The sequence below is a fragment of the Geotrypetes seraphini genome, chromosome 9, assembly GCF_902459505.1.
Source record: "Geotrypetes seraphini chromosome 9, aGeoSer1.1, whole genome shotgun sequence".
Classification (NCBI taxonomy): domain Eukaryota; kingdom Metazoa; phylum Chordata; class Amphibia; order Gymnophiona; family Dermophiidae; genus Geotrypetes; species Geotrypetes seraphini.
Genome location: NC_047092.1, coordinates 137030461 through 137056022, shown reverse-complemented (window position 1 = coordinate 137056022; position 25562 = coordinate 137030461). Strand labels below are relative to the sequence as shown.

Here is a 25562-nt window from a genome sequence, read left to right as displayed (position 1 = left end):
AGGCCAGAGATTTCTGGCACCTATCTGTTGCCTACATAGGTGCTTTAGGCTGTCTAACACCACTTCTGGAGTTGGCCATGGCATTCGGTGCCTAAAGTGCCTATGTAGGCGCAATTCTAGCGTCTTTTATTTAGGTGCCAGTAAGCTCCTCAGTCTTGCCTTTTTTTCTTTGTTTTTAATGGTTTTTCAATTAATTTAGACGTCTGTAGGGCGCCTACTAGTGCCTATGTTTAAGGTGCCAGTTTTAGAATTTTCCCCCTAATCTTTTACTGCCATTCCTGATCTTCAGACCAAATTATCTTGTCCCCTTTTTTTCTGAAATAATGTCAGACACTATCCGCAACGCCATATTTTCTGTCCAAGAACCTGAGCTCTGAAACCTTCTACCAGCCCAAACGAAACTACAAACATCACTAGACAAATTCAAAAATGAACTTAAAAATTTCCTATTCACCAATGCTTATAACTGATCCTTCCATTAATGTCTTTTTAGTTTAAGACAGTAGCAGAATGGATCAACTGAATACAGAGCCGTCCCTCTTATACTATCCCATCCATCCTGAGGCAATATGAATTCACTAGAAGCAGGTCTTGTCAGACAAATCTGATCAATTTCTTTGACTGGGTGACAAGAGAATTGGATAGAGGGAATATGCTAGATGTGGTATACCTCGTATTTAGATTTTAGCAAAGCCTTTGACAGGGTTCCACACAAGCTTCTAATAAATAAGCTGAGTGCCTTTGGTATGATTCTCAAAGTGACAGAATGGGTCAAGAATTGGTTGAGTGGAAAATGACAGGTTAATGGAGATAATTTGGAGGAAAGGGATGTTACCAGTGATGTGCCTCAAGGTTCTGTTCTTGGGCATGTTCTTTTTTGTAAGCAATATTGCTGAAGTCTGTTGGGTAAGATTTGCTCCTTTCGGATGATACCAAAATCTGCAATAGAGTAAACACTCCTGATGGTGTGAAATGACCAAATGGAAGGACGTAGCAAAGTTTGAAGAATGGTCTGAAATCTGGCAGCTAAGATTTAATGCTAAGAAATTCAAGGTCATTCATTTAGGCTGCAAATTCTGAGGGAGCAGTACAGTTTAAAGGGTGAAGAACATTTGTGCACAAAAGAGTAGCAGGACTTGGGTGTGATAGTATGTGGTGATCTTAAGGTGGCCAGACAGATTGAAAAGGTGATGGCGAAAGCTATAAAGATGCTAGGATGCATAGGGAGAGGTATGGCCAGTAGGAAAAAGGAGGTATTGATGCCACTGTAGATAACTGATTAGACCTCATTTAGAATATTGTGAGCAATTCTGGAGATTGCACCTTCAAAAAGATATAAACAGATTTGAGTTGGTTCAGTGGAAGGCTAATAAATTGGTCAGTGGCCTTTTTTATAAGGCATATGGAGACAGATTTAAAGATCTTAATGTACTTTGGAGGAAATGTGGAAGAGGGGAGATATGATAGATGTTTAAGTACCTATGTGGCATAAATAGGCATGAGGTGAGTCTTTCAATTGAAAGGAAACTCCGGAATGAAGTTAAGAGGTGATAGGCTCAGGAGTAGAGAGCTGCATGGGAATGGGGACGACGGGAATCCCGCGGGACCTGCGGAGATCCCATGGGGACGCCCCCTTGGGTCATGGGGATCCCGTGGGGACCCCCCTCGTGGTCTTGGGGATCCCGCGGGATTCGATGCAACTCGAGCCACGAGGCTTGTCTTCTTTTCCTACCTGCCCTGCAACATGTAGCCGACTGGAAGTCTTCCCCGATGTCAGCACTGACGTCGGAGGGAGGGCTTTGCGTCAGTTACGTGCCAGCATGTGGGCAACGAGCAGGAAATAGAAGACATAGGGCAGGCAGGAAATAGAAAACGAGCCTCGCGGCTCAAGCTACCTCTCGGAGAAAGTTGCTGAAAGGAAATTTGCTGGAAGATGAGGGCTGGACATCAACATGGGAGGCAAACGTGGGACACAAAAGGGGGGAGGGAGTGTGTTTTTGGACACAAGGCATGAACTTGGGAGAGAGGATGGAGGAAGGGAAGGAAAGAGATGCTGAGGTGGGGGAGGGAATGCGTTTTTGGACACAGAAGGCATGAACTTGGGAGAGAGGAAGGGCGGGAAAGAGATGGTTGTGTACACGGGGAATGGAAGAAAGGAGAATTTTTGGTCATAGGGAGGGAGTGAGGTACAGATGAGAGGGAAGAGAAAGATGAGAGGGATAAATATTGTGGTGGAGAGGGATAAATATTGTGATGGAAAGGGAACAGTGAGTGGGACAGATTGAAATGGATGCAAGAGGCAGGAATGTTGGACAGTAGTGGTGAAGGGAATGGAGGGAGAGATGTGGCATGGTGCTAGAGATAGGTGATAGAAGGAGAAATGTTGGGCATGGGGCTGGTGAGCAGGGGCAAAATATGAGAAAGGGATAAATGCTGGACCATGGTAGGAGGAACCAATGGACAGCAACAGAATAATTTACAGAAGATGGGAAAGCGGAAAAAAGAAACTGGGACCAACTTTATGGAAAAATAAGTCTCCAGACAAAAAAGGTAAAAAAACAGAATTTATTGACTAAAATATGTTAGCTTTGGGAAATGTATATAGGTCTTTGTATTGTGTTCAAAAGTACTTGCTGACCCTTACTGTGACTGGTGGGGATCCACAAGCACCGCCGGCAGAGGACCTCCTCTAGAGACGGCCAGAACTCCCCTCCACCAAGCACAGCAGTTCCTGGCAGCATCCATGAGCCACTGAGGTACCAGCATCTGTGACTCAAGGACGCTACTGCTGCCTGCCAAACTTGGCAAAAGGGACTCCTGGCCAACTGCAAAGGAAGTCCTCAGCTGACAGCTTGGGGGGTTCTCATCAGCTGAGTATTTATATTTTATATTTACATTAGAGACTCTGGTAGAAACCCGTTTACAAAGTATGTATTCTTCCCAATTAAAATTTCCAAATTAATAAAGTGTCTTTGCATAATTGTAAATGGGTCTCTACCAGAGCCTTTAATTCAATAGCATAATTAAATAAAATAACTATTTCTGAAGTTTATAGGGACAGGCGGGGACGGAGGGGATTCCTCGCGTGGACGGGTGGGATTTTGGCGGGGACGGGTAGGATTTCTGTCCCATGCAACTCTCTACTCAGGAGTAATCTAAGGAAATACTTGTTTACAGAAATGGTGGTAGATGTGTAGAATAGTCTCCCGGTGGAGTGGTGGAGACAGACTGTGTCTGAATTCAAGAAAGCATGTGACAGGCACATGAGAGTTTTTAGGGAGAGTAGGAGATAATGGATGCTGTGGATGGGTGGACTGGATTGGTCATGTTTCTATCCTTTTTCCCTCAGAGTAAAGTATAGTTTACTGTACCCCCCTCCCTCTCTGAGCTTTAAGCTGCCTAGACATACCCTATGATAGGTGGGATATTAAATCCTAAACAAACTTGGAAACTTAGATAGTAGATTTAATCACATTTAGATAGTAGAATTACCGTAATCACATTTGAGCAAAATTAAAACAGTTACACTGGCTGCCAGTAGACTTTTGCATTTAGTATAAGGTGTGTGGTGTGTGTGTATATTTATATGTATATATATTCAGTGTGTACTTAATGATCTGAAGCAGAGAGAAAGGTGGTAGTATCGGATCTGTGTCAAATCCAGTAATATATGCAGTGGCACCAGGATGTGTACGATGCAATTCAACCTAGCAACAATTAAAAAAATTATTGAAAACTTTGTTTTGTGCTTGAAATATGATATTTATTAATAGTAGAACTGTGGTGTTTCACAGCTGTACAGTTTCTGTCTTTGTTATTGCTGCATTATGCTGGTTTGTTGGGGGGGGTTTGGGGTGCAGAATGATGGATTCTTTTGTAAGGATTCATGATAATAATGTATGTTTTAGGGCTCCTTTTACAAAGGTGCGCTAAGGCCTTAACGCGCGGAATAGCACGCGCTAGCCGCTACCGCCTCCTTTTGAGTAGGCGGTAGATTTTTGGCTAGCACACACTAATCCGGTGCGTGCGGTAAAACCCATAGCGCATCTTCATAAAAGGAGCCCTTAGTGTTCACTGCTTTGTGTATAAGCGGGGTATAAACATTTTGTATGTATGTAACCATTTGTAAACCGCTTTGGGAATAAAACGGTATATAAATTTTAAAAATAAATAAAATAAATTTTACAGCCGCCTGCTCCCAGTGCTTGCTAGCCCTCCAGGTGGCTCTGCTGCCTGCCATCACATGTATGCAATTGTATTCAATTATGTGTGAAATTTATTTTGTATAAAATTATGCACACTCATAATCGTGTAATTCACTGGGATGTTATCATCTCTGGGAGGCGGTCTTACGTATGCGCCCGATGCGGAGAACTGGAGAGCCTGAAGAGACAAGTCAGACTCCTGAAGGGCAGAATATTGGAACTGGAGGCACTTCAAGCAGGGGAGGAGGGAGACAGAGATGCAGAGAATGTCCAGACAGAAGAAGCAGAGAACAAGACAAGACAGAAGACACCATCGAGGAAGAAGTCCGAGAGCTGGAGAAGTTCATAAAGGAGGCATACAGGGAGGCCGTGGAAAATCACCAGCAACAGTGGAACTGCCAAAAGACACCTACAGAGAGTGTGGACCATCCGACAGACAACCACCAGGAAGAAATGGGTGATACAGTAGCAAGAACGAAGGATACGAACCTGCGGCAGGAGAGATGTTCATGGCCTTGCTGCTTTAAGTTAGTGTCTTACTTGTATTTACTGTTGTCTTTGTTGACTGAATTGTAAACTCCAAGAAGCAGGGGCTGTCCATAATGTGTCTTTACAAAGCACTGCACACATCTAGTATGGCTCTTTGTGTGTGTGTGTAGGGTGGGGTGCCAAGCTTTCATGATTTTTTAAAATATGATTTGATATTACAAAATCTTGCATCATACTAAAATTTTGATCATTATGATGTTCATTTGTCTTTTTAGGATGATATGCAAATTAGAGTTTTCAATTACAACACTTTGGAGAGAGTCAACATGTTTGAAGCACACTCAGATTATATTCGCTGTATTGCTGTACATCCAACACAGCCTTTCATTCTCACTAGCAGTGGTAAGAAACTTTTCTAAACCTCAAGTACAGCATTCATTGGATCAGAGATGAATTGCATTGTTTCTTTAAGTAGGAAGAACCCCCAAATTCCTGATAATTTGCAGAAGTATCCCCAATGTAAGGGTGATGGCAGTACAATGTTTTGTTTTTTAGTTCCTGCCCACACTATTCCCTACTGTCTGTCTCCTCTCTACCAATAGGCTTAACCCTTCTACGTTTTAATCGCCTTAAATCTTTTGTTCTCCTTGCTTGCTCAGCTGCCCTTCCTTCACCAGTACTTTTTTTTTTCTACCCTTCATCTTTCTTTCTTCCCCTTTACATCCCTTCCTTATGTCTCTTTTCCCCTTTTTATACTCTTTCTTTTTGTCTCCTCTTTTCTTGTTTCTTTCTTCCCTCTTCTTTCAATCTCTTCCATCATTTCTCCTCAACCCTCTTATCCACATTTCCTTTTTCTGATTGCTGTTATACATCTTTTCAGGTCATGGGGATTCTGAGCATTCATAGTACCAAACATCCTCCTGACATTCCTCTTTAAAACATGACGTGTAACAGTAGAGGGAAGAAGTAGCCAGGGTGACTGGTAGCACTGCATATGCTTTGAATCTCTTTCCAGTTCTTCCATCTGTTAATGCTGTTGTGGAGGCTTCTGGGAGAAGGGAAACATCTGTGGTCTCTTAGGCATGAGGTGATAGAAGAGTGAGGGTGGGGATACAGATATGTGGAACAGCTGCATCTCTTGATCTACTGCAGCTTCAGTAACTAGTAGCACTTGTATTCTGTACTCCTGTTAACTGTTCCATTATTTTAAATCTGGAAATGGCTTGTGTGCCAATGTAAGAGATGTAAATATAGAAGGAGCTTGGCATACATCTTTCCTATATTTGATCATTGTTTTTAATTCCTTCCTAAAAGTGCATTCTAAATTAGTCCACTTGTTTAATGTTGGTGCATCTTGCAAACAAGGAGGCTGAAATTTGAAATCTTGAGCAGCATGTTTGGGAATGCCTATGACCCAAAGGCAGGACCCTGAGCTGAGGGGTTCAGAAAGAGTCTGTGTGCAGCTACCTTAGAAACATAGAATACGACGGCAGAAAAGGGCTGATGGCCCAACAAGTCAGCCCAATCATGATCCCTTCCACCCTCGAGAAACTATCCTCTTATCATACCTCTGTAGCGACCCCACATGTTTGTGCCATCGTCTCTTGAAGTCGAGCGTGCTACTAGCCTCAACTACAAGACGTGGAAGACCATTCCATCTATCAGTCACCCTCTCGGTAAAGAAGTATTTCCTGGTGTCATAAGAACATAAGCAATGCCTCTGCTGGGTCAGACCTGAGGTCCATCATGCCCAGCAGTCCGCTCACGCGGCGGCCCAACAGGTCCAGGACCTGTGCAGTAATCCTCTATTTATACCCCTCTATCCCCTTTTCCAGCAGGAAATTGTCCAATCCTTTCTTAAACCCCTGTACTGTACTCTGCCCTATTACTCCCTCTGGAAGCGCATTCCAGGTGTCCACCACTCGTTGGGTAAAGAAGAACATCCTAGCATTCGTTTTAAATCTGTCCCCTTTCAACTTTTCCAAGTGTCCTCTTGTTCTTTTATTTTTCGAAAGTTTGAAGAATCTGTCCTTCTCTACTCTCTCTATGCCCTTCATGATCTTATAAGTCTCTATCATATCCCCTCTAAGTCTCCTCTTCTCCAGGGAAAAGAGACCCAGTTTCTCCAATCTCTCAGCGTATGAGAGGTTTTCCATCCCTTTTATCAAGCGTGTCGCTCTCCTCTGAACCCTCTCGAGTAACGCCATATCCTTCCTAAGGTACGGAGACCAATATTGGACGCAGTATTCCAGATGCGGGCGCACCATCGCCTGATACAATGGCAGGATAACTTCTTTTGTCCTTGTTGTAATACCCTTCTTGATTATGCCTAGCATTCTATTTGCTTTCTTAGCGGCTGTTGCGCACTGTGCCGTCGGCTTCATTGTCATGTCCACCATTACCCCCAAGTCCCTTTCTTGGTTGCTCTCATTCAATAATATCCCTCCCATCGTATAGTTGTACCTCGGGTTTCTGTTTCCAACATGCAATACTTTTCATTTCTCAACGTTGAACTTCATCTGCCATCTCGCCGCCCATTCCCCCAATTTGTTCAAGTCCCTTTGCAATTCTTCGCATTCCTCTTTAGTCCCAGCTCCACTAAATAGTTTTGTATCGTCCGCAAATTTTATTATCTCACACTTCGTGCCTGTTTCTAGATCATTTATGAATATATTAAATAGCAGCGGCCCGAGCACTGAGCCCTGCGGAACACCACTCGTGACCCCCATCCAGTCCGAGTAGTGGCCCTTCACCCCTACCCTCTGTTTCCTACCCGCCAACCAGTTTCTGATCCATCTATGTACGTCTCCGTCCACTCCATGGTTCTTTAGTTTCCGGAGTAGACGTTCGTGAGGCACCTTGTCAAAGGCTTTTTGGAAATCAAGGTATATGATGTCTATGGGGTCTCCTCTGTCCATCCGTTTGTTAATTCCTTCGAAGAAGTGCAATAAGTTCGTTAGGCACGATCTCCCCCTGCAGAAACCATGTTGGGTTGTTTTCAAAAGTTCGTTTCTTTCCAGATGTTCATCGATGTGTTCTTTAATCAGTGCTTTCATCAGTTTCCCCGGAACCGAGGTCAAACTCACTGGTCTGTAGTTTCCCGGGTCACCTCTTGATCCCTTTTTAAAGATGGGCGTGACATTGGCTATCTTCCAATCCTCCGGGATCATGCCCGTTTTCAAGGATAGGTTGCAAATTTGCTGCAGTACTTCCGCTATCTCCTCCTTTAATTCCTTCAGAACCCTGGGATGGATTCCGTCCGGACCCGGGGATTTGTCAGTTTTAAGTTTTTCTATCTGCCTGTGTACATCATCAAGGCTCACTTCCATGGATGTTAATTTTTCTGCTTGATTTCCATTGAAGATTTGTTCAGGTTCCGGTATGTTGGTTGTGTCTTCGTTTGTAAATACAGACAAGAAGAACATGTTGAGTCTTTCTGCGACTTCTTTCTCCTCCTTCACCGCTCCCTTCCTGTCTCCTTCGTCCAGCGGTCCTACCTCCTCCCTAGCTGGCTGTTTCCCTTTAACATATCTGAAGAACGGTTTGAAATTTCGTGCCTCCCTGGCTAGCCTCTCTTCATACTCTCTTTTGGCTTTTCGAACCACACGGTGACATTCTTTTTGATACTTCCTGTGCTCCTTCTGGTTCCCTTCAGTTTTGTCCTTTTTCCATTCCCTGAATGAATTTTTCTTATTGCCTATCGCTTCCTTCACTATTTTAGTCATCCATACTGGGTCTTTTGTTCGACCCTTTTTGCACCCCTTTCTGAATCTGGGGATGTGCAGATTTTGTGCCTCGCTCACTGTGTCTTTGAAAAAAGACCAATTATGCAATAGCACTATTTTACTTTATCCCAAGTTAAACTAATCTATATATCAAGCTAAAGGAAGACATACACCTTAGTCAACCTTTTGTTTCCTGGAATATTGGTAAGCTGTTACCCCGATCCTCAGCGGCACCACTTGGAACTCAAACCACTCTCATTGTTCCAAGCTTTATGTGTCAAATCGTCACTGGATCGTTTTACGTTATAACCTTATTCTTTTTATCTTTTTTCCTTTTTTTTGAAACTATTCACATTATTTCAAAGTAATTTTTATGAAGCTAATTTTTAAGCATATTACTTAGCTTAATTCTGTGGTCTCTGGCAGGGGGTTAACACCGACATGTTTCGCTCGCATTCAAGCTTTATCAAGGAACCCCTATCGGACATAAAATTGACAATAAATTATGTCTATCAGAACAGTAACAAGAATATTTCACATTCTAAAGATAGCAGTAAAGGCCATTCATCTTCATAAGACCTAAACCTACTAGACATGTCTTACCTCCATATATATACCGCCAAACTCTGACCACTGTATCAAGAGCAATGGCGGCGGCGTTTTTACAGGATACTTATATAGTAGAACCCAAGATCACTGTAACTACGTAGTGACGTGGCCAACAGCGTCACGGGACTACTTGCCGGTTTTAAAGCTATAGTATACTCCTTTAAAGAGACTGACAACCACCCAGGGTTACGACTAGATTAGCGTGGCCCATTCTAGTTCTTCATTCAACCCATTGGGCGATACTGTATTTAGTACATAAATCCATCTCTGTTCTTTATAATTGAGCCATTCTTCACTATTTCCCCCCCCATCATATCCCTTGGTACCGGTAGGATCTCTGAGAATGCTATCTTCTGGGTCCTCATCTTCAGTTTCCTTCCTAGAATCTTGAACTGTTCTATCAGCGTGCCTCTTCTGTAGTCTCTCCTGCTGACATCATTCGTCCCGATGTGGATCATTACTGCGGTCTCTTCCGTCTCCGCTCCTTCCAGGACCTTCCCAATTTTGTCCACGATGTCCTTGGTTCTCGCTCCTGGGAGGCAGGTCACCAGTCGATCCTCTCTTCCTCCTGCTATGTGGCTGTCCACATGCCTCAATATCGAGTCTCCCACCAGGATCGCTGACTTTCCCTTCTTCAATTTTCTTATCGGTCTCAGGTCAATGTCCTCGGTGTGCTTAGCTCTCTCTTCTTCTGGGCATCGACTAGCCAATTTGTCCCCATGAAATCTTCCTCCCCTAAGTTTTAGCGGATGTCCTCTTGTCACCGTGGGACCCATAAGAGTGAAGATTTCCTCCTCCTCCTCGATGCGGCCCGTTATGTACTTGAAAGTTTCTATCATGTCCCCCCTTTCTCTGCGCTCCTCGAGCGAGTATAAATGCAGACTGCTCAGACGATCTTCATATGAAAGATCTTTAAGTCCTGATACCATCCTTGTGGCCATTCTCTGAACTGACTCAATTCTCTTCACATCCTTTTGGTAATGTGGCCTCCAAAACTGGACACAGTACTCCAGCTGCGGTCTCACCATGGATCTGTATAATGGCAATATAACTTCGGGTTTTTGGCTGATAAAGCTTCTGATGCAGCCAAGCATTTGTCTTGCCTTTGTTGAGGCTTTCTCCACCTGATTTGCAGCCTTCATGTCTTCACGGATGATTACTCCCAAGTCCCTTTCTACTTCAGTTTTTATTAAGTTTTCTCCATTTAGGGTGTATGTAGTGCAAGGATTCCCGCTGCCAAGATGCATCACCTTACATTTTTTGGCATTAAAATTTAGTTGCCAAGTACTGGACCATTGTTCTAGCAAAAGTAGGTCTTGTTCCATAGTGTTTTGCACGGTTGCGCTGTTAGGTTCAGTTGCCCTGCCCACAACATTGCATAGTTTAGCATCGTCGGCAAATAACGTAATTTTGCCTTGAAGTCCTTGAGTCAAATCCCTTACAAAGATATTAAATAGCATTGGGCCCAAGACCGAGCCCTACGGCACTCCACTAGTCACTTTTGATGATTTTGAGAGAGTACCATTTACCATCACCCTTTGAAGTCTGTCGCTAAGCCAGTCTTCTACCCATGCAGTCAACGTTCCTCCTAGTCCCATCGCGTTCATCTTGTTCAATAACCTGCGGTGTGGAACACTATCAAAAGCTTTACTAAAGTCCAAGTAGACGATGTCAAAGGACTCCCCCCCCACCCCGTCCAGCTTTTTTGTTACCCAGTCAAAGAGTCATTTGAACTGTAATTTCTGAATTACAGCAGTTTACAAGTACTTTCTTCAGACAGGCAGAATGGGAGTTTAGATATTAGGGAGGGAGACCTGATGACTTTTTATCATGTTGGCCACAAATCCTGAGGTTGAATATAGAATAGTATTGTTATCAAAAATTTGAAGTCTGTTCAAAATTACCCTTCAAATTATCTGATAAGTGTGTGGAGCAAAAAAGTTTTAATGCAACATGTCTGACAAGGCCACATTTCGCCCGAAGACTGTGTCAGAGGCAAACTTTAAATAAAAACCATAATAACTAAATCAAACCAACAATCATAAGAATAGCTTTACTAGGTCAGACTAATGGTCTATCAATCCCAGTAGCCCATTCTCATGGTGGCTAATACCTGTCCAAAACCCAAGGTGTAGCAATATTCCATGCTACCAATATAGGGGACTTTTCCTCCAGGAACTTGTCCAAACCTTTCTTAAAACCAGCTACACTATCCGCTCTTACCACATCCTCTGGCAACACGTTCCAGAGCCTAACTATTCTCTGAGTGAAAAAAAAATTCCTCCTATTGGTTTAAAAAAGTATTTCCCTGAAACTTGACTGAGTGTCCCCTAGTCTTTGTAATTTTTGACAGAGTGAAAAATCGATCCACTTGTACCCGTTCTATTCCACTCAGGATTTTGTAGACTTCAATCATATCTCCCCTCAGCCATCTCTTTTCCAAGCTGAAGAGCCCTAACTGTTTTAGTCTTTCCTCATACAAAAGGAGTTCTTACAATCTTGGCCACTCTTCTTTAAACCTTTTCTAGTGCCACTATATCTTTCTTGAGATAAGGAGACCAATACTCCAGATGAGGTCGCGCCATGGAGCAATATAGGGGCATTATGACATTCTTAATCTTGTTAACCATCCCTTTTTAAATAATTTCTAGCATCCTGTTTGCTTTTTTAGCTGTCACCACACATTGGGCGGAAGGTTTCATTGTATTTTCTTGGGCGTTAATCCACAAGGTGGACCCTAACATCCGGTAACAGTGATTCAAGTTATTCTTCCCAATGTGCATCACTTTGTATTTATCCACATTAAATTTCATCTGCTATTTGGACACCCAGTCTTCCAATTTCCTAAAGTCCGCCTGCAATTTTTCTCAATCCGCATGTGTTTCAACAACTTTGAACAGTTTAAACACCTCACTCGTCATTCCAATTTCCATATCCACTGGTGGGGGTTTATTTTTCTGTCGTTCTCAAACGTTCATTAACAAAACTTTCTGTGGCACACGAACCTCCATGAAACAGGGATAGGACTTGTATGGCCAAAAGGGGAACTAGGGAAGCACTGAAAGCCCTGAAAGTGTGTGTCTCAATTTTTTTTAAACAAAGAAGGGATAGACTCACAACTTTTTATCCTTTCTATACAAGTGTTTAGGAAAAGGGAAAAATTAGTATAGTGTAGACCAGTATTTCTCAACCTTTTCAAGCCAAGTACCCCCTAAGCCTAACAAATACCAGCCATGTGCACCCGCCCAAAGTCTGCCCCTGACTCCACCCCCATAATAATAGTACTAATTGTAATGCAATTTCTTCATCCATTTTTCATATACATACAGTATAATCTTATTCATACATTATGTTAACCACAAAATTAAAAAAAAAACAAAGCACACTATATGCACATAAAATGTTAATTATTTATATTCTGGGGGTTTTCTTCAAAGAGATCAAGGCAGATGACTTTAAATTATGCAATCATTAACAACTATAGAAGAATAGACAAATATAGAGCAAAATATAGATAGCAGATATAAATTCACAAAGTGACACATTTAGATCACTAAATTGGAAATAAAATTATTTTTCCTACCTTTGTTGTCTGGTGATTTCATGAGTCTCTGGTTGCATTTCCAATATTTCTTTCTGCCTCCTGTTCTCTCTCTGTCTCTTGTGTTTCTGTCTCTCTTACTCTGTCTCTCACTCTCTGTCTCTCTCTTTCTCTGTCTCTCTCTCTGTCTGTCTCTCTCTTTCTCTGTCTCTCTCTCTTTCTCTGTCTCTCTCTTTCTCTGTCTCTCTCTCTCTGTCTCTGTCTCTCTCTTTCTCTGTCTCTCTCTCTCTTTCTCTGTCTCTCTCTCTCTGTCTCTGTCTCTCTCTTTCTCTGTCTCTCTCTTTCTCTGTCTCTCTCTCTCTGTCTCTCTCTTTCTCTGTCTCTCTCTTTCTCTGTCTCTCTCTCTCTGTCTCTCTCTTTCTCTGTCTCTCTCTTTCTCTGTCTCTGTCTGTCTCTCTCTCTGTCTGTCTCTCTCTGTCTCTCGTACACAGAACCCTCTCACCGGGAATCCCTGCCTGCCCCATCTCTGCTGAAGCCGCCGTTGACGGCACGCCCGCAGCACACGAAACTTGACATCAGGGGGAAGTCTCATGGGCTGGCCACTGCACGCGGCCATGGCCAGTCCCTGCTACGGAGTTTATGCTGGGTGGAGGGATGGAGCATGTTGGCTTCGGGAGTGGGCGGGCATGCAGACGGAGGCAGGGAGGCATCCTGACGGTGGGGGGGGCGGGCAGGGATTCCTGGTGGTGGCCAGGCCGCGTACCCCCTGGGGTATGCATACCGCAGGTTGAGAAACACTGGTGTAGACAGCTAGTTGATTATTTACTCTGTCTGTCACTCGTGACTATGAGAACTCCTGTACTGCAACTTCTCTTGACAGCCAGTATGTATCATACAGGCTGTGCTAAGTGTAGTATGCATTATGTGTTTGTACAAAGTTGGGTCCGACTGTCCATGGCTTGCATGCTACTCACTCACTCCCGCATTATAGGGCTCTTGGTATAGTTAGGAAAAAGAGGCATGTGTAACAACACATGCTCTTAGAAAGGGCATCTTGCTGGTACCTTGTTCATACCCTGTGCTGATCTGGAGGTGGGCATCAGGCATTGATAACTTGGCACATTTAAATAGGTCCAATCACATTACTAGTTGAGAAATGACGTTGTACCCTTAAGAACATAAGAATTGCCGCTGCTGGGTCAGACCAGTGGTCCATCGTGCCAGTAGTCCGCTCACGCGGTGGCCCCCAGTCAAAGACCAGTGCTCTATATGAGTCCAGCCTCACCTGTGTACGTTCCAGTTTAGCAGGAACTTGTCCAACTTTGTCTTGAATCCCTGGAGGGTGTTTTCCCCTATAACAGACCCCGGAAGGGCATTCCAGTTTTCTACCACTCTCTGGGTGAAGAAGAACTTCCTTACGTTTATACGGACTCTATCCCCTTTCAACTTTAGAGAGGGAAGAAGCGTGGGAGTGCACTCCGCCCCTTTCCCCCCCGCGAAGCCAGTTGAAAAGGCTCAGTGCCCAACAGTGTGCAGCCATTTGGCGCACCGTCGAAAGCGCATATCAAAGGCGCCTTAGCAAGCGCCTTTAAGAAGCGACCAAGAAGCGACCAAAACTCGACTATCTCTAGTCCACCTAAACAGCGTTCACAAAAACACTCCAACACTAGCCACCAACAACACCACAAAACAACCGCTTCATCACCAGAAACAACTCTCAACAAGCCAAGAAAGGAAAAGAACTTCCCAACCACTTCCCTCAACTACAATACCCACCACTTTCTGCACCACAATGAAAACTACACCACAAAAATATCAAGCTATCCTACTGATTATACTATTCCTAACCAACTGGAAGGTAACCGCAAACAACATCTCCCCAATACCAACTATATCTAACTCCAGGGGAATCACCCAACATACCAGACGGCTATCAATAGATAAAATCTCAAACTATCAGACCTACCAATCCACCACACAAACTACAGGAAGAAGACCGCCTAACCCGTACAAGACCAAAACGCAACCACACCAAAGATCACTCATCTACTCGAAAATAACTCAAATCGCACAAATAGACTACACCACTCTCACATGTGCATACGTGAACATCGGAGCCATAGGCCCCAAGACAGAACACATAAAGAACTGGATAGAAGAAGAAAACATAGATTGCCTTTTCCTCACAGAAACTTGGCTTACTTCAGATTCAGACCCCAGAATAACGGAAGTTTGCCCAAAGGGATACAAAATAATAGTGGTCTGCATAGAAAAGAAAAGAGGAGGAGGAATCGCTATCATAGCCAAAACCACCTTAAACCTAAAAACACAAGACAAAACTACCACCCCATATATGGATCTACTAGCCTGTCAGCTCTTAAGCACATCTCTCAAAGGAACACTAACATGCATGCTCTGCTGCATAACTCCAGGAAACTGGAACACAGAAAAAACCAAAATTCGAAGATTTCATTTACCGAAACTCACTAACGACAACCTACAACTTAATTCTAGGAGACCTCAACCTCCACCTCGAAAACCAATCCCACAAACAAGTTGAAAACTTTCTAGCATACCTCGAGGCCCTAACATACAAGATACTAGACCCTCAAACCACACACGAAAAAGGACACCAACTTGACATTGTAGCCTACATGTCACAACAGCCCAATCAATCAGAAATCCGCATATCAAATGGACACTGGCACCGATCCCTATGGTCTGACCATTATTCGTACTCCTTCAAAATCAACTGGACCATAACAAAAGCAAACCAATTACACAAAAAATAACTTACAACACATGTCCACACATTGACCCCACCAAATTCTGGACAAAAACAGACACCATAATCAAAGACTATAACCCAAAAGACTTCATCTCGCAATGGAACCTTCCAAGTACAGCAACCCTAGATGAGCTAGCCCCCAGAACAATCCAAAACCAGAATCCATAGAAAATCAGACAAATGGTTCGACAATGAACTACTCCAACTCAAAAGACAATGCAGACAACTAGAAAGAAAATGGAGAAAAAGTAGCCAAGACTCCACAAGAACAGCAGGGAGAACACTACATCAAAAATACAAACAAAAGCTGAAAGAAAAAAGAAAGACATACTACACAAAGCAAGTAGGAGAAGGATTCCCAGACACAAAAAAGCTATTCCAGTTACTAAAAGAATTCAGACACCACACCATATTTGACCAATAACAACTCCCCCCCTCCCCCAGCCACCGTATTAGCCAAATTCTTCAAAAATAAGATTGAAAATATCAGAGCCACATTTAATGGAACACCTACTCACCTAGAAGAAACCTCAACTTCCCCCACAGAAAAAGAATCGATAGCAGCAGACAGAATCTGGCACCACTTCTCACCTATACAATGGTCAGACTTCAACAAACTATATAACAAATACAGTCACGCAGCCTGTGAACATAACCACTGTCCACCATACCTATTGAAAACCTCCAGTACGCTATACCGCACTCTGCTCCTACAATGGATACAAACCATACTCACAGATGGCCAGTTCCACAAAACCTCAGCGAAATCATCATAACTCCAATCCTAAAAGACCCCAAAGGAGCAACGGGCCAACCATCCAACTACAGACCTATAGCCTCAATCCCACTTTATATCAAACTAATGGAAGGCCTAGTAGCTAAAGCCCTAAATGTATACCTAGAAAACCACAACATACTCCACCCCACACAGTCTGGCTTCAGATCCAACTACAGCACTGAAACCCTACTAGGAACACTCATGGACATTGTGATGCAACACCTTTGCACAGGCAAGAAAATGATTATCATACAACTAGACCTCTCCGCAGCCTTTGTAGACCACGACATCCTATTACAAACTCTAGACTCAATAGGAATTACAGGAAAAGTTCTAACATGGTTTAAAGGATTTCTACAATCCAGAACTTATAGAGTCAAAACAAAGAAAAATCAGAACCATGGTCCAACCCATGTGGAGTGCCACAAGGATCTCCCCTATCTCTCACACTCTTCAACCTATACATTGCCTCCTAGACAAACTAGGCATTACCTCCTACAGCTATGCAGATGATATCACCATACTCCTCCCCTTCGACCAACTTGAGCCCTCCATGATAGGCACAATACACGGAACACTTGAAACAGTAGCAACATGGATGAAAGAACACAAACTAAAACATAACCCGGACAAAACAAACTTCATCCTCCTTGAAAACAGCAAAACCCCAACCTTGACTAACCTAGTAATAAACTCGATCTCATACCCCATTCAACCCACACTAAAACTCCTCGGAGTGCTGATACAGAGGTTGCATCATGCAACCACAAATCAACAAAATAATAAAAACATCATTCGCCACTTTGAGAAACCTAAGACAAGTTAGAAAATTCTTCGACAGGAAACAATTCCAACTCGTAGTTCAATCACTAATCCTAGGCCTAATAGATTACTGCAACATACTATATCTCCCCTGCCCAGCAACAATGATAAAACAACTTCAAACAATGCAAATACAGCCCTAAGACTTATCTATTCGTTGAGAAAATACGACCACATCAGAGGCATACCACAACTCACACTGGCTCCCAATACAAGCCAGAGTACACTTCAAATTCCATTGCCTACTATTCAAAGCTATAAAGGGAAACAGCCCTACCTATTGGAACAATCGACTAACTCATTCCACCTCAAACAGACATAGAAGAACCCACACAATATTCGCACACCCACCAACCAAAAATGTCAAACAAAGAAAAATGTATGACAACCTACTGGCCACCAGAGCAGCGAAACTGGACCAACAACTCACCAACCTGCTGACTTCGACCACAGACTACAAAACCTTCAAAAAAGAAACAAAAACCCTACTCTTCAAAAAATACATAAAACCAATATAACACAACCAATAATGTTCTGAATCCCACCTACATTGCCGTTAACAAATTAGATAATGTTCAATCTATTCCTAAGTACTTCTTCATATCTCTTCAATATATACTTCTTAAGATCATAGCAATTCTTATGTAATCCGCCTTGAACCGCTTCCGGAGGCCGTGATAGGCCAGAGCACGTTACAGGGCTTCAAAGAAGGTTTAGATAGGTTCCTAGAGGATAATGGGAATGAAAGGTACAAATAGGAGTTGAGCTAGGTTATAGGAATAGTCAGGGACCACTGCACAGGTAATAGGCCTGAGGGGCCGCCGCGGGAGCGGACCGCTGGGCAGGATGGACCTCTGGTCTGACCCAGCAGAGGCAAATTCTTATGTTCTTAATGTAATGTAATGTACCCTCATTCTCCCCACCTTGGAGAGGGTGAACAATCTGTCTTTATCTGCTAAGTCTATTCCCTTCAGTATTTTGAATGTTTTGATCATGTCCCCTCTCAGTCTCCTCTTTTCAAGGGAGAAGAGGCCCAGTTTCTCCAATCTCTCACTGTACGGCAACACCTCCAGCCCCTTAACCATTTTAGTTGCTCTTCTCTGGACCCTTTCGAGTAGTACCGTGTCCTTCATGTATGGCGACCAGTACTGGATGCAGTACTCCAGGTGAGGGCGCACCATGGCCCGGTACAGCGGCATGATAACCTTCTCTGATCTGTTCGTGATCCCTTCTTAATCATTCCTAGCATTCTGTTCGCTGCCCCCATGCATTGCTCGGACGACTTCATCGACTTGTCAATCAGAACTCCCAAGTCTCTTTCCTGGGAGGTCTCTCCAAGTACCACCCTGGACATTCTGTATTCGTGCATGAGATTTTTGTTACCGACATGCATCACTTTACACTTATCCATGTTGAACCTCATTTGCCATGGCGATGCCCATTTCTCGAGTTTAATTTTGTCACATTGCAGATCTTCGCAATCCCCCTGTGTCTTAACTACTCTGAATAACTTCGTATTGTCCGCAAATTTAATCACTTCACTTGAAGTACCAATGTCCAGATCGTTTATAAAGATGTTGAAGAGCATGGGTCCAAGCACTGAGCCCTGCGGCACCCCACTGGTGACGCTCTTTCAGTCTGAGTATTGTCCATTTACTCTCCGTTTCCTATGCTCTAGCCAGTTTTTAATCTACCTGAGTATTTCACCCTCAATTCCATGGTTCGCAATTTTCCGAAGTAGTCGTTCATGTGGAACTTTGTTGAACGCCTTCTGAAAATCCAGATATACAATGTCGACCGGGTCGCCCTTGTCTATCTGCCTGTTTACTCCCTCGAAAAAGTGCAGCAAGTTCGTCAAACAAAATCTGCCTTTGCTGAAACCGTGCCTTTGCTGAAACTTTGCAAACCGTGTCCGTCAAGGTGATCCTTTATCAGCGCCTTTACCATCTTTCTCGGTACTGATGTCAGACTCACCGGTCTGTAGTTTTCCAGGTCTCCCCGCAAACCTTTTTTGAAGATCGGTGTTAACATTCACCACCTTCCAGTCTTCCGGAATCTTTCCCGATTTGATCGATAGATTGGCTATTAATTGAAGCAATTCAGCTATAGTTCCTTTCAGTTTCTTGATGACCTTCGAATGGATGCCATCCAGTCCCGGGGATTTATCGCTCTTAAGCCTATCAATCTGCCTGCATACCTCTTCTAGACTGACCATCAACCCTGTCAGTTTCCTGTCTTTGTTTCCAGCATATAGCCTGATGGGTTCCATTGAGAGAGCTTGATAGTTTGAAGAATTCTTATGCTGATGTTTAAAAAAATAATAATTTATTTAAAAAGTAATAAATAATAGCCATTACAACATTTATATATTAGAAAGCTAACCATCCATCAGGAAATGTGAAAATGAACTTAGCCAGTCATACATGCTTTTCCCAGTGTACTAAGGCAGCTTGTATATTATTAAGCTGTTTGTTTTATTTTCTACGTGTCTATCAAGTAAATTTTAAATGGTTTTAAAATACAGAATATATAATTGACTTCTGAAGTTGGTAGAAACTATTTCCCATTAATAATAGAAACTCCTGGTGGTGTTCTTGTTCCTGAGGTTAAAAAGATTGTTTGCAAAATCTTTCATTTATATGCCTTAGTATGAATAATTAAATCTCCTGGCATTTTTATTGTTTTGTAAACCAATAGGATTTTGGAAAGAAACATAAGTTAATCCAGAGCAATCAAAGGAAATACTTTTTTACAGAAAGGGTGGTAGATGTATGGAACAGTCTCCCAGAAGAAGTGGTGGAGGCAGAGACTGTGTCTGAATTCAAGAAGGCATGAGATAGGCACATGGGATCTCACAGAAAGAGATGGGCAGACTAGATGGGCCATTTGGTCTTTATCTGCCATCGTGACTATAAAAAACCCAGCAAAAATGTATAAAGCATCGAAATGTAGTAACTCTTGTAGTAACTCTTATGTAAGGAATACACAGAGAAGGGATATATTTACAAGTAAGTAACATCTGTACTGGAAACCATAGACATCCCAAGTATAAACCTATCTAGTATTCAGTTAAATGAAGTTAAGCACAAGGTATTGCAAAAAGGGCTGACATTTGTTCCTACCAAAACATATGATTCTGTCAAACAAGGATAGACTTGTTCAAATGTAACAGGAAGTTACAGATTTTACAAAAAGATTGTGTTCAGTATGATTTGTTTGTGATGAAAAAGAAATCTAAATAGGTTCCACCAGGCCACTAGATCCTGCTATAACTACTTTTAATCAATGTGTGTTAGACTTTTTAAATTCAACACGAGAAGAGCCAAAAGCAATTAAAACCTTATGGAAAAATTACAAAATCATAGTCAAGGGTGGAGGAATAATGATTATGAATACTACAAATTACATTAATGAATGAATGGACAATTGTTAGATCAGTAGTTTTATTTTAAACCCGGGGTGTCCAACCTTTTGGCTTCCCTGGGCCGCATTGGCCAAAAAAAATGTTTCTGGGGCCGCGCAAATGCTGCAGCAAGACAGAGGAGGGAGCCGGCAAAACGGTAAACACCCGTGGGCAGCAGAGGAAAACACTGCATCGCCCTCGACCAGGGGCCCGCACAAATACTTCACTGGGCTGCATGTGGCCCTTGGGCTGCAGGTTGGACACCCCTGTTTTAAACTTTCAGAAGATCCCACTGAAGAACTCTATTTTCACATACAGCTTGGATTAGATATGGGTATTTTACGCTGAAGAAAAAATATTTTTTGACGGTTAAAAACACTAAGAGGCCTCTGGAAGACCAATCACAGCTGCCAGTGGTTCACCTTTAGAACCAATTTCAATTTTTACAGACACCTTCTTAAGACTATTTGTACAAAAATCAAATCGTATATATGTACTTCAAGTCGTATAATTAACCTCTTAGATTCTTTGATAGAGACATGGCCAATCTTGTACTAGTAACTATAGGCATATAAAGCATTGTACACAAACATACCGCAAGATTATTTTATTTATTTCTTTCTAAAATTTCTTAACCACCTATAACTAAGTGGTTTACAGCATAAAACATTCACAATGAACCAGAGAGCAACATATAACAATACTTTCAGTACACACATTTAACCCACTAAAAAATAGCAGGAAGCTACAGTAGGATTACATATCATCAATCGTTAATGAATCAAGAGCATTATTCATAGTTTAGATTCCTCTTTAAACATCTCCCTTCCAAATTGCATCAGAGGAAGGCATCTACAAAACAGTTGAGTTTTTAGCATTCGCTTAGACTGTAATCGATCAAAGCTTTATGCATAGTACAAAATATATTAGATCAGTGGATAGGCTCCCTTCGTACACCTACCAGCTTTTTAATAGAGATAGCCACTATTGCCTTTAATATATATATATTATATATATTTTATTTTTTTTTTTATTTTTTTTTGTTTCCAATGAAATTACTTGAAACAGATTAAAGGAACTTGAATTAGGTACAACAATGGCACCAGAAATTGCATCACTGTTATGTAGCTGATTTTGAAGAATGTTTTTTAGCACAAGCACCTTTTTTAGAAGAAGTACATTTTTGGAAGAGGTATATAGACATTGTCTTCATGTTGTGGAGAGGAAGTATTACTCGTCTTGAGGAATTTCATGAATGTATATTTTTATTTTTTAGACACCTAAGGCAGGATTTTGGCCAAAACACAGGCCATATTGAGTCGTTCTAATTAAAGTATCTTAACATCCCTGTTCTTAAGGCCATAGGTGCTTATTTTTGCTGTAAGATTCTACCAGTATTTCAGTAAGCTATTTTTGAATGAATTCAAAGTGCTTACCACAATCGCTTCTCTCAAGTCACATTGAAAATGAATTTGTACAAGTTAGCTGAGATCCCTTTTTCTCCAAATGTAAGCAGCCATTAATCAAGGAAGATCAAGGAAGAATAGTGAAAACTCCACACAGCCCTCAGCAAAGCCTTAGCAATTCAGAACTGGAAAAGTTTTGCCAAGGAAAGGAGTCAAGAAAAGGAAGAGCCAATCGGGAGGCTCTGCCAGCAGAGGAACATTCCCCCCCCCCCCAAGACCTTAGAGACCGTCTGAGGGTGGAGCTAAGCCTCGAAGCCATTGGCTTCTTGTGTGGAGAAAGGAGTCTCAACTATTATCCTCACATTTGCTGCTTCAACAATATGATGGAACTGGAAGTTTCTGTGTGTATGATTTTCCCTTATGTGCTGGTTTGCTGAGTTGTGTGCATGCGTGTAGCCTAGAGGAATGATTTTCAGGAGGGGAGTCAGATATACTGCTATTTTTTTTTAAAACTTATGTGGGTCCAGGTCGTTATTCAGCATATCGAATATTAATATTCATATTAAAACTGTTCTAAATTTGACCAGTTTAACTATGTGGGTGCTAGCATTGAATATTTTTGGCACACACATTAACTACAGCTCCTCCTCAAATCCGCTCCCAGTACCACCCTGACCTGCTCACTTTAAATATGGCCAGTCAGGGCCAATATTCATTGGTATTGCTTAGTAAAATGCTGCTTAATATTGGTTTATGTGGGCATGAGCCTTATCTGACTGCTTAAATCTCTTTGAATATCATCCAGAAGATGTCTTTTTATCTTAAAACATGTGCATGTTTCTGTGCATTGAATTATTTGTAACATACAGACAGTGCAAATTAAAAAATAAAAAAACAAACCCATAAAAGATGATAAATCAATATATAAAATAAAATTGGAGACATACAAATAAAAAAATTGTGTATATATAACTTATAACATGATTATACTCGATATAAACCTAGATTTGGGGGCAAAAAAATGGCCCAAAAATGGGGATCTCAGTTTATATTCGAGTCTTACTACTTAGCATTTCTATAGTGCTACTTGGCGTACACAGCACTGTACACTAAACATAAGAGACAATCATAAAAACATAAGATATGCCACTGCTGGGTCAGACCAGGGGTCCATCGTGCCCATCAGTCTGCTTATGCGGCAGCTCTTAGGTCAAAGACCAGTGCCCTATTTGAGTCTAGCCTTACTTGTGTATGTTCTATTCCAGTAGGAACTTATCCAACCTTGTCTTGAATCCCTGGAGGGTGTTTTCCCCTATAACAGTCTCCGGAAGAGCTTTCCAGTTTTCTACCACTCTCTGGGTAAAGAAGAACTTCCTTACGTTTGTGCGGAATCTATCCCCTTTTAACTTTAGAGAGTGCCCTCTTGTTCTCTCTACCTTGGAGAGGGTGAACAACCTGTCTTTATCTACTAAGTCTATTCCCTTCATTATCTTGAATGTTTCAATCATGCCTCCTCACAGTCTGCTCTTTTCAAGGGAGAAGAGGCCCAGTTTCTCTAGCTTCTCATTGTACAGCAACTCCCCCAGTCCCTTAACCATTTTTGTCACTTTTCTCTGGACCCTTTCGAGTAGTACTATGTCCTTTTTCATGTACGGCGAACAGTATTGGATGCAGTATTCCAGATGGGGGTTACCATGCCCTGGTATAACGGCATAATAAACTTTTCTGACTCTCACCCTCTCCAAGATTCTCAAGGGATTCTCGGATCTCATGAGAATCTTGGAGAGGGTGAGAGCCAGAAGGCCTTGAGCATGCGCAGATGCTCAAGGTCCCGCAGCAGCCCAGCATGGAACCAGCGGCAGGCACTTTCAGCACCGGTGCACGGTAAGCACAGGGCCGGTCAATGGGGGGAGGAGGTAGACAGGAGGTACTGATGGTTGCGAAAGGAGAGAGCAGCGCCGGTGGCCTCGGGGGAGAAGCGAAGCCAGTTCCCGGGGTGACGTGGTGGCAGTTTGCTTATCGAGTCAACTCTCGGTTTGCGAGTTAAAGTTTGCTCGAGTGTTTTGCTTGTCTTGCAAAACACTCGCAAACCGCGTAACTCCTTTATCAAACCGAAGCTTGCAAACCGAAGCTTGACTGTACATCATATTCAGCATAAAATAAAAAAAATACCAGCCTGGCAATAATAGCAATACAATCACCTTTTCTATACCAAGAATCAATCTCAAGCAACCTAATACAACTCAGATTTTCACCGACCAACATCTCATACTGTGTATTTCATACAACAAAATAGATGTCTTTTCAACAGTTTCTTAAAGGCATCCAAATTTTTTTGATGTTTAATGTAAGACGGGAGTCTATTCTGGTCTTCTGGATCATAACATGAAAATTCCCTCACTCTCATAGCCTGCAGGCTCAGCTCTTTTCTTGAGGGAATTGCCAGGTCATGTTGTGTTGCCAAGTGCAGCTTTTGCAACCCGGTGTAAGGAAATACACTGTCCAGCAGATGTCGCAGGGCATACACTTGTATACTCAGGTAAACCAATAGTAATAGTTTATACTTAATTCTGAACTCAATTTTCAACCAATAAAGCTTAATATAGTAATCTGTTATATGTTCATTTTTCTGGAGCCGGAATAACACCCTGATAACAGAATTTTGTGCTATCTATAATGATTTCAACACCACCCCCTGGAACACCTAACAGTACCACATTACAGACAACACTTGCGCCTGAAGTATACTTTTGAAATCCCCCCACGACACATAATGGTACAGCTTACTTACGAAGTGCAATTTGTAGTACATTCTTTTATTCAAACTTGACACATGCTGCCTAAATTTAGATGTGAATTGAGAATACCACCAAGATAACGAAATTCCGAGGACAACTGAACATCATTGTCCAGTATCCTCAAAGAATGGGGGCATAACATCACTTTTTGCACAACTTTTTAATGTCTCCAACACAGTAATGGTTAATTGCCCCACCTACATATTATCAAACGCCTCCACCACATTCAAAACCAACTTCATGCTAAGGATTCAAACCACATTGACAGAAGGCCAATTCCCACAGGACCTAGGAGAGATCTTAATCACTCCAATCATAAAGGATCACAAAGGCCCAATAGATAGCCCCTCCAACTACAGACCTATCGCTTCAATACCATTGTATGTTAAAATAATAGAAGGCCTAGTGGCACAATACCTCACCGAATATCTGGAAAAACATAACCTACTCCACCCCTCACAATCAGGATTCCGAACTAACCATAGTACAGAAACACTACTTGTCACATTACTAGATACAGCCCGACAACACATCAGTAAAGGAAAAAAATGATATTAATACAATTAGACCTCTCCGCAGCATTTGACCTAGTTGACCACACCTTATTACTACAAATTCTCGACGCCATAGGAATCTCAGGCAAGGTCTACAAATGGTTTCAGGGGGTTCCTCAAATCTAGAAACCTACAGGGTAAAATACAATGATATCAAATCAGAACCATGGACAAATCCCTGCGGAGTTCCACAAGGATCACCTCTCTCACCTACGCTCTTCAACCTCTTTATCTCCTCCCTAGGAGCCACTTTAGATACCCTAGATGTCACATCTTTCAGCTATGCTGATGACATCACCATAATCCTCCCATTCGACCCATCAGAGACCACCACCACAACAAAGCTAGAAACAACCTTAGACACAGTAGAAAAATGGATGATGGATCACAAACTAAAACTAAATTCTGAAAAAACAAAATTCCTTTTGCTCAAAAAAGCCCAAA

At 42.2% G+C, this 25562-nt stretch overlaps 1 protein-coding gene across 1 annotated transcript in view; it reads left to right on the top strand.

The window, feature by feature from the left end:
* The window catches only part of COPB2 (COPI coat complex subunit beta 2), a 121113-nt gene that overhangs the window by 15564 nt on the left and 79987 nt on the right, over positions 1–25562 (top strand). The window contains exon 4 of the mRNA XM_033959260.1: positions 4970–5096. Within this exon, the coding sequence (XP_033815151.1) occupies positions 4970–5096 (127 nt within the window). The remainder of the gene's footprint in view (positions 1–4969; positions 5097–25562) is intronic.